The sequence below is a fragment of the Nomascus leucogenys genome, chromosome 11, assembly GCF_006542625.1.
Source record: "Nomascus leucogenys isolate Asia chromosome 11, Asia_NLE_v1, whole genome shotgun sequence".
Lineage (NCBI taxonomy): Eukaryota > Metazoa > Chordata > Mammalia > Primates > Hylobatidae > Nomascus > Nomascus leucogenys.
Window position 1 is genome coordinate 92,296,623 of NC_044391.1, and position 14,330 is coordinate 92,310,952.

The 14,330-nt window shown below is 37.6% G+C and overlaps 1 protein-coding gene across 4 annotated transcripts in view; it reads right to left on the reverse strand.

Moving 5' to 3' along the window:
* Positions 1 to 14,330, reverse strand: part of TNIK (TRAF2 and NCK interacting kinase) — a 405,268-nt gene that overhangs the window by 132,040 nt on the left and 258,898 nt on the right. For all 4 annotated transcript variants that reach the window (XM_003256453.3, XM_030822825.1, XM_030822828.1 and 1 more), the window contains 3 exons: positions 6,965 to 7,075; positions 3,136 to 3,226; positions 809 to 939 (listed from right to left, as the gene is read on the reverse strand). In XM_003256453.3, the coding sequence (XP_003256501.1) occupies positions 809 to 939; positions 3,136 to 3,226; positions 6,965 to 7,075 (333 nt within the window). The remainder of the gene's footprint in view (positions 1 to 808; positions 940 to 3,135; positions 3,227 to 6,964; positions 7,076 to 14,330) is intronic.

Here is a 14,330-nt window from a genome sequence, read left to right on the forward strand (position 1 = left end):
GTCTCTCTACCTAATGCACAGCCTGGAAACCCACACACAGTTCCTAGATCCCATTGCCCCTAATTTTATTGCCTTGACTTTCGGTCACCATTCATTAGAAAGCTGTGTCACCCGCAAGTCCAGACAATAAACCTGAGGGGCAATAATGCAAAATTATGTTTGGTTATTGGCTAGCAGAATAGAAAAGAGAAGGGCTTCTTGGAGAAATCTATTTGAGCACAGCTTTGAATTTATTAGCAAATTTCTAGTTTATAATATAAAGTAACAAGTCACAAATCAAATTTCTATGAAACATCAGGCCACACGACAGAAATACCATAAAGTAGTCACCAATATTCCATTTGATTCCCTCTCATGAAAAAGAAACCCCAGATAATTATACTTCGAGCATTGTAGAAGTCAGATTATTCTCAATCAGGAAAAGATGACCCAAGACAACAAACTCACATCTTAGTTTAACGTAAAAAGCTATCAGAATATATACTCTTCCAAAAATCTAAACCATAACCAAAATGGAAATCCAATCTATTTTCCAATAATAAGAAGCAAGAATAAATTCAAAAAAATATAGAAAATGATTTAAACTTTTTATTTATTTTTTATTTTTTACAAACAGGCCATCAGATAAGATGGGTGAATTCATTAAAAAGATCCTCACTTGCATGTCTTAGAGGTCTTCAACTCAAATAATGTTTTTCAGTTCTCTCTTTGGGTCACATAAATCATAAATATAAAGGCATGTTAAGACTTCGTGAGACTCAGGATAAGATGGTAGGCATCGTTTTGAATCACAACAAAGAAGCCATACCTTGAAATCATATGTGGCATCTGGGTTTTCATCACAGGCAATAACTTCTGGTGCCATCCAGTAGGGAGTTCCAATGAAAGTATTCCTCCTGCCCACTGTTCGATCAAGCTGAGCACTGACTCCAAAGTCCACTATTTAAGAATAGACAAGTAAATAAAGTCTATGATCTTAGGTTTTATATAGCGATAAAATGAATGTGAATTATTTTATTGTGGTAAAACAAGTAACATAAAGTGTACAATTTTGACCATTTTAAAATGTACATTTCTGGGGCACTAAGCACATCCACATTGTTGTGTAACCTTCACCACTATCCATCTCCAGAATTTCTCATCTTCCCCAGCTGAAACTTTGTACCTATTAAACAATAGCTCCCAATTCCCCCTTGCCCCAACCCCTGGCAATTATTCTACCTCCCATCTCTATAAATTTGACTATTCTTATACAAGGTAGTGATAGCTTGTATAAGCGGAATCATACAGTATTTGTCTTTTTGTGACTGGCTTATTTCATTTAGTAAATGTCGTCAAGGTTCATCCACGTTGCAGCATGTGTCAGAATTTCCTTCCTTCTCATGGTTAAATAATATTCCATTGTATGTACGGACCACATTTTGTTTATCTGTTCACCTGTTGATGGGCACCTGGGTTGCTTCTACCTTTTCTATACTGTGAATATGTTTTTAAACTGCATGTATAAATGGATGAAGTGTATCAATGAGGAAGGCACAAGAGTTACATTTGGTTACACCAAGCCTTCACAGGGACCAAAAATAGGTGTTAAAAAAAAGTGGCCGGGCGCGGTGGCTCACGCCTGTAATCCCAGCACTTTGGGAGGCCGACGCAGGCGGATCACGAGGTCAGGAGATCGAGACCACAGTGAAACCCCGTCTCTACTAAAAATACAAACAATTAGCCAGGCGTGGTGGCGGGCGCCTGTAGTCCCAGCTACTCGGAGAGGCTGAGGCAGGAGAATGGCGTGAACCTGGGAGGCGGAGCTTGCAGTGAGCCGAGACTGCGCCACTGCACTCCAGCCTGGGCAACAGAGCAAGACTCCGTCTCAAAAAAAAAAAAAAAAAAAAAAAAAAAAAAAAAAAAAAAGTAAGCTTGGTTTTCATAAAGGGTAGTATTTTGGGGATACAAGACAAGTGATTAAAAGCAAAAGTCTGGAGTCAGACTGCCTAAGTTTGTATCTAATTTCTGCCACCTACTAGTGGTATGACCTAGGGCTAGTAGATCAACCTCTCTGAGCTTCGGTTTCCTAATCTGTAAAATGAGGATGATGACATCTACACAGAGTTGCTCTGATGTTTATGAGAGATAATCTATAGAAAATTGTCTTGTACAGGGCCTGGCATATAATATACACTCAACAAGTAACTGTTAACTAGTGATGCAAGAATGCTCTCAGGAGAGCTTATCTAGTTGATACATATAAAACTGCTTGGCCTACATAATGTATACTTTTGTTTTTAAAAGAGAATATTCATGAGGTGAGAAAGTTTGGCCCCAAATGTTAACTAAGAAAAAAAATGGGAGTCATATATTTCAACAAAAAGGAAGAGCAAATGTTTGGGATATAAACATAGAAGATGTTTAAATCTCTTTGAAAATGTACAATCATATGGACAGTGATCCTTTTCTAGATGACAAGTTACATATCCTACTGGATACTTGTCAATTCATGCTCTTACTCATATACATCAAGCATTCAAATGCATGTGGTAATTCTCCACTTTATTTGGACAGTCCCAGATTTGTTGCAGAAAGAGCTCTAATAGATACGCCAAAGAAAAGGATTCTCCCATTGATGGAAGAGGGGGTAATCAGTATGCACCTAAAGTAGAATATTAAGCATCCACTTTGCACAGGAGCTCAAGGTAATAACAAAATCAATGTAAATATAACTCAAACCTATGGGAATATAGCAGGAATTGATTATTCTGAATATGCCTAACTGTGTATATTTTAATGGAAAAAAATTGGGTCCTAGTGCTCTGTTACAGCAGCAACAATATAAACAAACTGTAAGAAATAGGAGGCCATTTCAAAGTTTGTCACTTCTCATCTCTGCTGAAACAAAAAAATCTCAATTATTTCTATATATTGATTAAGCAAGTGGTTCTGTTCCCACATTATATATAATTCATTCCTCAGAATGCCTTGAGAAAATATTTTTTAAAATAGGCAAAGAAACATTTTCCTTTCTATTTTTAGGGCAATGCTCTCCAAATCCACGGTGACAAATTAACATTAATTTTTTTAGAGCTGTTAATATAATCTCATCACTTCCTGCAATTCCAAGGCTCACAGGGATTCTGCTCTTACCTAGTTTAACTTCTGCATTTTCAGTCAGCAAGACATTTTGCCCTTTAATATCTCGATGAATCACTTTATGCTGGTGCAGGTGACTCAGCCCCTGGAGTGATGGAGAGTTAAGAAGGGTTAATAGGAACATAAGCCAAGATGCCAATAAATTATTTTGAATGTTAAGGATCCAAAAACTTTACACTCACCCAGACATACTTTACAGAATTATAATCACATCTTTCGTGTGCTCATAGTGCTCTTCTAACTGTGGGCAATTGATCAATATAAATTAAAATACACAGGCAGTCCTTGCAATGCATGGTGCTGTGTTTAATGAAACGCTTGCATATTGGATCTGATTATCAGGTATCAGGGAACCACACAAGTGATTATACGGTTCCAACATGAACACGAGTTTCAGTTAATACTACTGTGAAAAGCGAAGACTGCCTGTATTTGCTAGTAGAACCATCTACACAGTCTCTGTACAGAAAACTAACCGGATTTAACTGAATCCCTGCAGGATATTTGAATTTAAAAGTTAAAATTTACTTTCTGTTATCCAATTTCATTGAATGATTGATTGACTGAGACAGAGCCTTACTCTGTCACCCAGGCTGGAGTGCAATGGCACGATCTGGGCTCACTGCAACCTCTGCATCCTGGGTTCAAGCGACTGCCTCAGCCTCCAGAGTAGCTGGGATTACAGGTGCCCGCCACCACGCCAGGCTAATTTATTTTAGTAGAGACAGGGTTTCACCATGTTGGCCAGGCTGGTCTCGAACTCCTGACCTCAGGTGATCCATTCACTTCAGCCTCTCAAAGTGCTGGGAATCCAGGTGTGAGCCACAGCACCCGGCCTTGTTATATAATTTTAATTAAGCACAGTAAAATATTTCTCAGACCAGCCAAGAAATTTCCCATTGGCTTTACCCATTGTGCCTTACATTTAAAAAGGAATACAGTTTCTATTTCCCTTTGTTGGCATTTATCACTGTCATTTTTAGTTTATGCTAGTTTATGCTATTTGTGACTTTGTGCTCATTATGTGAGATAATTATTCAGTGACAACTAAACCTGTTTGTGTTCCATTTCTTCATGAATTACTCTGTTTTTGGCTTCTTTGTGGTGTGAATTCTTTAACCTACAGACGTACTCTAAAGTAGTCATATATTTTTCAGATAAATTGTAATCTAAAATAATCTAAAAATGGAGGCTTAAAGCAAATTATTTTATGCTAACACTTGATAATTCAATGTATCGGGTCCCCAAGTGTACTTTATTATTTTTAATTTTTTGTTCTTTTAATCTTCTCCACAACAACAAAATCATAGTATGAAAAATTAGGTTGACAGGAAAAGAAACAAACCTAGATATCTGAATTCTCTCGTCAAAGAAATTCAGCATGAGAGTACAGAGGTCCAAAAAGACCCATATATACATTTAGAGATATCAGAAAACAGAAACCATGTTATAGAAGGGTTTGAGGCACTGGTTTAGGTCTTAAAAAATTGCCTTTCTTATCTGTTCAGTTTGTCACAAGGTAGGCATCAGGGGTTTAAACGTGTGGTTTTCACAGTATTTATGTACCCCATAAATCCTTAAGAGAGGGACTGAAGATCCCTTTCCGTCTTTCACCACTGAAGTGGTTGAAAGCAGATACCAGAGCATGGAAGTGAGCCAAAAGTTCTTTTAATGAAATCATGCAATGCATGGAGGTCATCTCTAAAACCTCTTGTGGCCAGAGACTTTTGGGTGATCAAATGTCTCTTCCCGTGAGTCATGTCTGAAATGCTGGTATCATTTCGGAGAATGTGTTGGAAAAAGGAGGAAAGCCATTGTTTCTACACATTGAGAAAGTGTGAAAGGTATTGAGAAATGCTCACGTGATGAAACATCCCTGCTGCTTTTAGAACCATGAAGATTAGATCAAATGACTGATCCTCTGTAGGGTTCCTCAGCAGTGCAGAAAGGCATATCGGGCAGAACCAGCCCTAGAGACCTGACAGGTTCTTGGCACCCACTGAGTGGTCAGGATGACTAAATAATCCACTATGCTCTATCTGAATGAGCAAAATTTTAAGTCAGAAATTCAAAGTAAGTTTGCACAATGGCACATCAAAACAGAGGTAAACGTCAGATGTGAAGGAAATCAGCAGCCAGGCCTCCTTGTTTCCCCTCAAATTTTGTTTTGTGTTCTGTTTAAGAACACAAAACATATAATTTATATTTTTGCCTATCCCAAGCCATGGATGTATGTGTTTTTTCTTAAGTGTTTTAATTTTTATATTTTTCCCATTTATATCTAATAGCCCAGCTGGAATAAATTTTTGAATATGGTATGTAGCAGGTGTCAGGTTTCATGTTTTCTTATGGATATTCAATTGATCAAGTGCTATTTACTGATAAAAGCACCCTTTCCTTTGACACAGACCAGGTGTCCATATGATGTGGGTCTGTTCCTGGACTCTTGATTCTGTTCCTTTGGCCATTGTCTAATCTTGTAACAATACTACTCTGTCTTAATTTATTAGTAGCTTTATAATAAATCCTGATAACTAGTAGCATATCCTCCAGCTTTGTTCTTCTTCAAGATTGCCTTGGTTATTCTTGGCCCTTTGCATTTCTATATAATGTTTGAAAATCAGCTTTCTAAATTTCCACAAATATACCTATAGGAATTTTAATTGGAAGTTCAATGAAACCATGGATCAAACTGGGTAGAAATGACGTCTTTAGAATATTGGGTAATCTGTGAAATAATATACACCTCCATTTATTAAGGTCTTCTTTAATATTTCTCAGTGATATTTTGTAGTTTCAAGATAGAAGTCATTCACATCAATGTTATAATTTTAAAATTCCATTTTCTATTTGCCTTTTGCCTAATTTGGTTTGCATTTAATGAACAGACATCGTCTTCTTATGCCTTCCTTCTTTTTTAACTTCTATCCATTTCATCCATCCACCCAAAGCGTATAATCTATCTCTCAAAGGCATTATCTTGAACACACAGTAAAAAAGTTTTAACTTTTGTTCCCTTAAATTAAGAAGGCAGACCTTATAAATAAATAACAATGGCCAGGAAGATCCAGTAAGAATGCTCAGTAGACATATAACAACCTCCATATTAGTAGGAAGGGATGATTAAGCTAGTCTGAATGAACTAAAATATGCCCAGTTACTTTCTTCTTCCTGAACTTAGCTCAGCAAATATGATACTATTGTCTAGATTTCCTGATTGGGGGATGTGTGGGAAAACTGGGCAAACAGGCAGTCTTGTTCAGCTATTTTGATTAGTTTAAGTGATTAGGTCACAAAGATTTTTTTTTAAAGGTAAAATCAGTTAACTTGGTTGTATGTATAGGAATGACTAAAGTCACACAATCCTTATAAACTTTATATGGTGGGAAGGTATTACACCATTAGGGATAATATATTAATTATGAACTTTCACAAACAGATAACTTAAATGAGTGATTAAAATATCTCTTAAAATAATTCATTTCCTAAGTGGAACACTGTCTTTATGATCTAAAATCAGGTTTCTAATTGGAAACAGCATTGAAAATGAATCCCTTGTTAAGAGAAATCACCCAATGTCAACCTAAATGAAAATATGCTCATGGCCTATCTCCAGAACGGTGCTCACTTCCATCAGAGCAGACCTTCACACCAAACTACCACCACCACCACCACCACCACCACTGATAGGATAAACTTTTAAAGGGTTTTTGATACGCTTATGAATTTCACTGGAAAGTCAGAACAAAATTCAATCCCTCATAAGATATCACGTGTTGCTTGAAGACTTTGGGAGGTGGGCCAGTCCCCACTTGTAACCTACCCGTAAGATTTCCCTGCAGATGTATGCAATCCACTCCTCTTTCAACGTGTTACCTTTCGTGTTCTTGATCAGGTCGGTGACAGAGCCAGCACCACAAAACTCCATCACCAACTGGCAAAGGAAGCAAACAAGCCATTATTTTAATGATGCTTCACAGCTTCCATTAAGTTGGGGTAAGAAAGCACAAGCAATTGGCTGCTTTGGAATGCCATTCCTGCAAAGAAAAAGTAATCATAAAACAATATGTAAAATACAAGCTTTTACCTTCATGTACTCCCAAAATGATATAAAGGAAACATTATTTTTAAATTTTTCAACCTGTAAGTTATATTTGAAAATTGAGGAACCTCTCCATAATCTAAGTATTTTTTTTTTAATGGGAGTAGGTAGGTGACTCAGACAAAATTGAGAATATCTCTGTTTTTACTCAGCAGTCAAATTTTCACGTAAAAGTAGGATTATTCCCTTATCAGAAAGAACTGTGGTTCTCTAGGTGTCCCAACTTAGGGTTACAAAAGTGCACACTGTTTATGTTACTGGTTTGTAAGTGGCACTGTAAGCTGTCAGTGTGGGAACTATCTGTTTTTAATTAACTTCAGCGAATGTTCCCAGGAGGTTGGACACATCAAATAAATTCAATAAACAATAAACTCTAATTTAGCACCTTTCATGCAAAAGCTCCAAGCACTCTATAAATATAAACTCATTACACTACTTAGCAACTTACAAAATAGGCAGAAAATAAACATCACCCTTACTCAATGGGGATGTAGAGACCATTTGAAAAAAAAGCCATCTATGTGCTTTTACATGCATTTTCTAGGCTTAGAAAAACACATCCATTTCCAGACTTTTACCCTCAAAAATATCTTCAACAAAGGTCACCTTATTAGGTACTTATATATTTTTTATAATTATATAAAAAGAATTCAGAATAACTAGCAATCAACTCCTGACTTGGTAGTAGAGACAGAACTAAAATGGAGCCACAATAAAACCACATTGATGGCTTTGTCCAAATCTACATTCCTGATATCAGCACTATGTTTCCAGGTCCTAAAAGATACCTCATCAGGCTCCAAAATCTTCAGGCAGAAATTATATTTTCTTTTTCTTTGTATACCTAATAGAAACCAAATAAAATCTCATGAAACTCATTTCATGAGTGAGTTTTCAAAGCCTGTTCTGACTTGTCTTCTTATGATTCCACAAAGGCTAGGGAAACCTTCCCACCTTCTCCAAGAAGTCAGGGAAGTTTCAAGACCTATAAGTGCTTATAGGGAAATTTGGGAAGCACCACAAGTAGACTACATTCCAACCAGATAAAAGTTGGGAAATTACAATATGTAATAGCCCAGAAACTATCAAAGACCACAAAATCATGTCAAAAAGGATTCAATTTCAAGAGACTCCCAGTGGTGAAAGATGGGATAATTTGAGCATTGATAACAATAATAGCTGTAATGTGTAGAAACACTTTAAATGTGCTTAATTAAATGCCTTAACAAGGTCAACCCACCCACCCCCACCCAAAGAATATGACTGGCACTGTTAGAAAAAAATAACGAACTAACTAAGAGCTGGCAAATAAAAGGAAAGACTGAAGAGTCTATACTGCCTTTTTAATAAAAATCTTACCACTGGGTAGTTGAATAATAAAAGAGGGAAAGTTTCCCTTCATAAAAAAGCAGGTATTCCATCTAATAAAAGAAGAAGGCATAGTAGAAGAATGCCACCATTTTGTGCCTCCTAATAAGCTAGCAGACTCAGGCGGTGATCATCAATGACTGTTAACATTTAAAAAAGTAAATATAATTTGCCTTTTGGTAAAAGAATGCATATTACCTAGGAAGTAGTACTGCCAAAAATAAAAACAAAAATCTGAACCTCATCAGGCCTCTAGCTCCAACCACTGATTTACAGGAATTCAGAGGACTGAGGAACATGTAACATCATGAGGATACAATCAACAAAATCTAGACCAGGATACTAGTCAAGACAAAGAGTTTTTTCAACACATAAATGGCAAGGGAGAAAAAAAGAGACGCAAAGAAAACCTATAGATTTAAAAACACTTAAAAAGATACATGAACAAATTGCAACGGGTGCACGTTAGATATTAATTTTTTTAAAAAAAGATATTACACATTTTGAGATAATTACAATTCTGAATACTGACTTAGATATTTGATGATACTCAAGAAATCTGGTTAATTTTTTTTTTTTTTGAGATGGAGTCTCACTCTGGCACCCAGGCTTGAGTGGAGTGGCGCGATCTCGGCTCACTGCAAGCTCCGCCTCCTGGGTTCACGCCATTCTCCTGCCTCAGCCTCCTGAGTAGCTGGGACTACAGGCACCCACGCCCGGCTAATTTTTTTTGTATTTTTAGTAGAGATGGGGTTTCACCATGTTAGCCAGGATGGTCTCAATCTCCTGACTTTGTGATCCGCCCGCCTCGGCCTCCCAAAGTGCTGGAATTACAGGCGTGAGCCACCACACCTGGCCAATATTTTTAAAGTATAATAATGGTACTGTAGTTTTGTAAAAAGAAGTTCTTATCTTTTAGAGAAAAATGCTGAAATACTTATGGATAAAATTATATGACAGTTTCTTCTACAAATAGTGCGAGACAACTGGATATTCACATGCAAAAAAATGATGTTAAACCTTTACCTCACACCCTATACAAAAAAATTAACTCAAAATGGATCAAAGACCTAAATATAAGAGCTAACACTATAAAACTTTCAGGAGAAACCATAGGGGTAACTCTCCTTGACCTTAGATTTAGCAATGGCTTCTTAATATGACAACAAATGCACAAGCACCAAAATAAAATAAAAAGAAAAAATTAATTTTATCAAAATTATAAACATTTGTGAATGAAAGGACACCATCAAGACAGTGAAAAGACAGCCCACAGAATGGGAAAAGTATTTGCAAATCATGTATCTGATAAAGGTCTACTATCCAGAATATATAAAGAACTCTTACAACCCAGTGACAGAAAGACAAGCAACCCAATTTAAAAATGGGCAAAGGACTTGAATAGACATTCCTCCAAAGAAGATATACAAATGGCTAACGATGACAGGTAGAGAGGCTTGATGTCATTAGTCATTAGGAAAACACAAACCAAAACCACAATGAGATATCACTTTACATCTACTAGGATGGATATTAATTTAAGAAGAAGAAAAGGCAGAAAATCACAAGTATTGGTGAGGATGTGGAGAAAACTGGAACCTCTATACATTGCTAATGGTAATGTAAAATGGTACAGTCACTGTGGTGAACAGTTAATGGGTTCCTCAATAAGTTACACATATAATTGACACATGACTCAGCAATTCCACTTCTAGATGTATACTCAAAAGAATTGAAAACAGGTGTTCAAACAAAAACTTGTACATGAATGTTCAAAGCAGCACAATTCACAATAGACAAAAAGCAGAAAAAACCAAAATGTCTATCAACAGAAGAACAGATATACAAAATGTGGGATATCCATACAATAAAATATTATTCAGCCATGGAAAGAAATGAAATACCGATGCATGATATGTGGATGAATCACGAAAACATTATGCTAAGTAAAAGAGAAGCCAGACCGAGGCAGGAGAATGGCGTGAACCCAGGAGGCAGAGCTTGCAGTGAGCCGAGCGCACCACTGTGCTCCAGCCTGGGCGATAGAGCCAGACTCCGTCTCAAAAAAAAAAGAGAAGCCAGACAAAAAAGGCCATATATTGTATGATTCCATGTATATGAAATATCCAAAATAGGCAATCCATAGAGACAGAAGCAGACTAGTGGATGCCAGGGACTGGGGGTAGAGGGTAACAGGAATGACTACTTAATGGGTACACAGTCTTCTTTTGGGGTGATGGAAATGTTCTGGCACTAGGTACTCGTGATGGTTGCATAACATTGTGACTCAATTTAATGATAATGAGTTATACATTCTAAAGTAGTTAAAATTTAGGTAAATTTTATGTTTATGTTACCAGAATTTTAAAAAATGATATACGTTTTGTTTCAAAATAACTAGAAGGGGCAACGTAGATGGACATGTGGATGGGGTGGAATTGGCCACTGATTAAGGCTGTTGGGGGTAGTTTTGGGTGCACAGGTGTTCATTATACTGTTCTGCCTATTTTTGTGTATTTTTAGGATTCTCCACAATACAAAGTTAAAGAAAGTCCCATTATATAGCAAATCAGCGTTCAATGCCAGCAGGATGGACCAAAGAAATATCTTTTGGTAGCAGGAAATGAATATTTTCCCGAATGGGCAAAACATGTTTGTGTCCCTTCTCTAAATCCCATTTTGAAAAGTACATTGACCAGGCCTCCTGTGAACACATCCATTGCTCCTGTATCCGCTGGAGAAAATGTCCCACCACTGAGCTCTATTAGGCCATGTAATTATAGCTCCCAAGGAAGGCAATGGAAGCCCAGTGACTCGAGTCTTTCAAAATTAGATTGGACAAAATACTTTCAAATATTCAGTAGGAAACAATCCTACTCTAGCCAGGCACTACTGTCAGTGATTTCTATAATTTGCTTTCCCATTCAGCTCCAGCTGAAGGCTGCTAAATTCTTTTCATCTCACTGTGGAACAAAATGATTGTTAAATTATATAATGGGATTTAAAAAAAAAAAGAAAAAAAAACCCAGCACTTGCTAGCAATCGGTTCCTACAGCCACACAGCAATGCTGATAATTACTGCCACCACACAGCAGGGATCCTCCCTCCCCATAAGTAACCTCATCACATTAATAAACAGAAACAGAGCTCAACATGCCAAGCTCAGCAGTGATAAGTCAATAACTTCACATCTCACAAGTAAGAAATAATGGGTCATTAAAATTCTCCCTGAAAGAAAGTTCTCAAAGAGTTTATACTGGGATAATAATACTTTCTAACGTTTGCTGAGAATTTACCATGCGCCAGGCACTGGGTGAAGCAATTTACAAATGCTGCGTTAATTCTTCTTCACCTAACTTCCTTTTTCTGTATTTGGAAATAGAGCTTAGTCACAGTCTGCACTTTATCCATAGTCTACACTCATTAAGTAACTTGAGCAGGGTGAAAGCATGTTGCTCTCTCAATTACTAGTTATGTGTCCTTGGGTATGTTCCCCAACCACCCTGGGCTTAGCAATGTCTCTCTCCCCACCACTACCACTATGATAAAATACAAAATAAAAGCATCAACCTTACAGGTTTGATGTGAACATTAATCGTGTCTATGGATATAAAGCTGCTAGCAGCCAAAAATCTCAAGATGTATATATGATGTTTCTATTCGTTGGTCTATTTTGCATTTATAAAAATGCAAAAAGAAAGAGTTTCCGACATGGAAGATAGCATCAATACCTCCCCCCCAACGTCCACTTCACTTGGATGGTGAAGAGACAGGGCTGAAACATGTTTGTAAAAGGCACTGGGCACATTTTTCTAAAACCTCTATTAATGAAAAGGCACCAGGGACACATGTCTTTTTTTCACGTTTGTACCACACAGCAAGAAGACACACTGGTGCATTCCAGGGCAATGGATCTTTTCATTTGGAAGGCAGTGGTGATGGGGGTGGGGGAATTTTACAGGAATCTTACATTTGAAATTTTCACTCAACACCGCCTAAATAAATAACTGGGTCAGAAACTTAAACATGCATACCACTTGAGAAGAAAGAAAAGAAGGAAGGTCAAGTTGAAGGTGGTTGGGGGCAGGATGAGGACTAGGCCTGAGCCTGGAGCAGGTGTCCAAAAAAAAGCACAGTGTGGAGCAACCGACTTATTAGAGAAAAGAATTGCTTGGATTATTTAGACATGGGTAGTTATTACTATCTAAATAACAAACGTTAATTTTTAAAAGCCAAAGAGTTCTGACACTTCACAATTTGCATGGTTGATTGTCAGCACTTTTTGTCAGTTGTCATGTTTCTCGTAGGATGTTTTCTTGTAGAGGTTGGCCAGGGGTTACTTAGTATGCCTTCCTGTGCTTCTGCCCTCTCCAGGACAATATTTAAGTAAAGGGTCTTCAGCCTCAGCTGATTCCAGAAGACATTTCAGAATACTGAGTCAGCACTTGAGGTTATCTCTTCACGAGAGACAGGGAACCTTTAGCATGGAATCACCAGATGTGGTTGCTTTTAACTTCCCTTTCCAGACCTAATAACCTCTGAAAGAATTTTAAAAGATTTATTCTCAAAGGCAGTCAAAGGTTTGGATGATTCCTGGGGTCCCTAAAGTATTCACTCTCTTGCTAGTTTATTGGTTTTAAGTTCCTGTAATGAGAAACGAAGTCTTAGGATGTTATTTTACAACTGCGGATACTTACCCAGAATACCCTGACAGGAACTAATTCCTCCTAAATGTCACTAGTCAGTCACCCACAAGAATAAATGACTACTAAAAGATCCCTTCTCTTTTATAGTAAAAGGAGGGGTTGGAGGCAGGGGGCAGGAAGAGGTGCAAGCGGGAAGATGAACGCCTTCCTAAAGTGAGAAGGGATTGCACCAAGCAGTTTAAAGGGCACCCTAAGAAAGTAATAGGGGCCGGGCACAGTAGCTCATGCCTGTAATCCCAGCACTTTGGGAGGCCAAGGTGGGCGGATCACCTGAGGTCAGGAGTTCAAGACCAGCCTGACCAACATGGAGAAACCCCTTCTCTACTAAAAATACAGAATTAGCCAGGCGCGTGGTGGTGCATGCCTGTAATCCCAGCTACTTGGGAGGCTGAGGCAGGAGAATCGCTTGAACCCAGGCTGCGAAGGTTGCGGTCAGCCGAGATCACGCCATTGCACTCAACTCAGCCTGGGCAACAAGAGCGAAACTCCGTCTCAAAGTAAATAAATAAATAAATATAAATAAAAATAAATAATAGGAAGAATAAACTTCCAAGAACACAATTCTGCAAAGATTTAACCCAGAAACATCAATGAGGCACAGTATTTTCATCATGTATGGCTGAAAATAACCACAGATCTCATCGGCATGATTTATGATGGTGGAAACAAAGTCCAAACTCAGTAACTTTGGTACAGAAGGCTGCTTTATGCACAAAAGGTAGTTTAAGTCTCAAAATATAAAATGTGTGTATAGAAATACAGAATACAAAAATTGGTAGGTATACATTTGAATACATGTATCATTTCAATCAACTGAAGTAAAGTAAAGCTTGGGAATTTCAAATCTTAAAAGGCAACTTTAATGGCCTTTTACATTCATTTTTATTTTTTATTTCTATTTTTATTTTTATTTTTTATTTTTTATTTTTATTTTTTGAGACAGAGTCTCGCTCTGTCACCCAGGCTGGAGTGCAGTGGCGCAATCTCGGCTCACTGCAAGCTCCGCCTCCCGG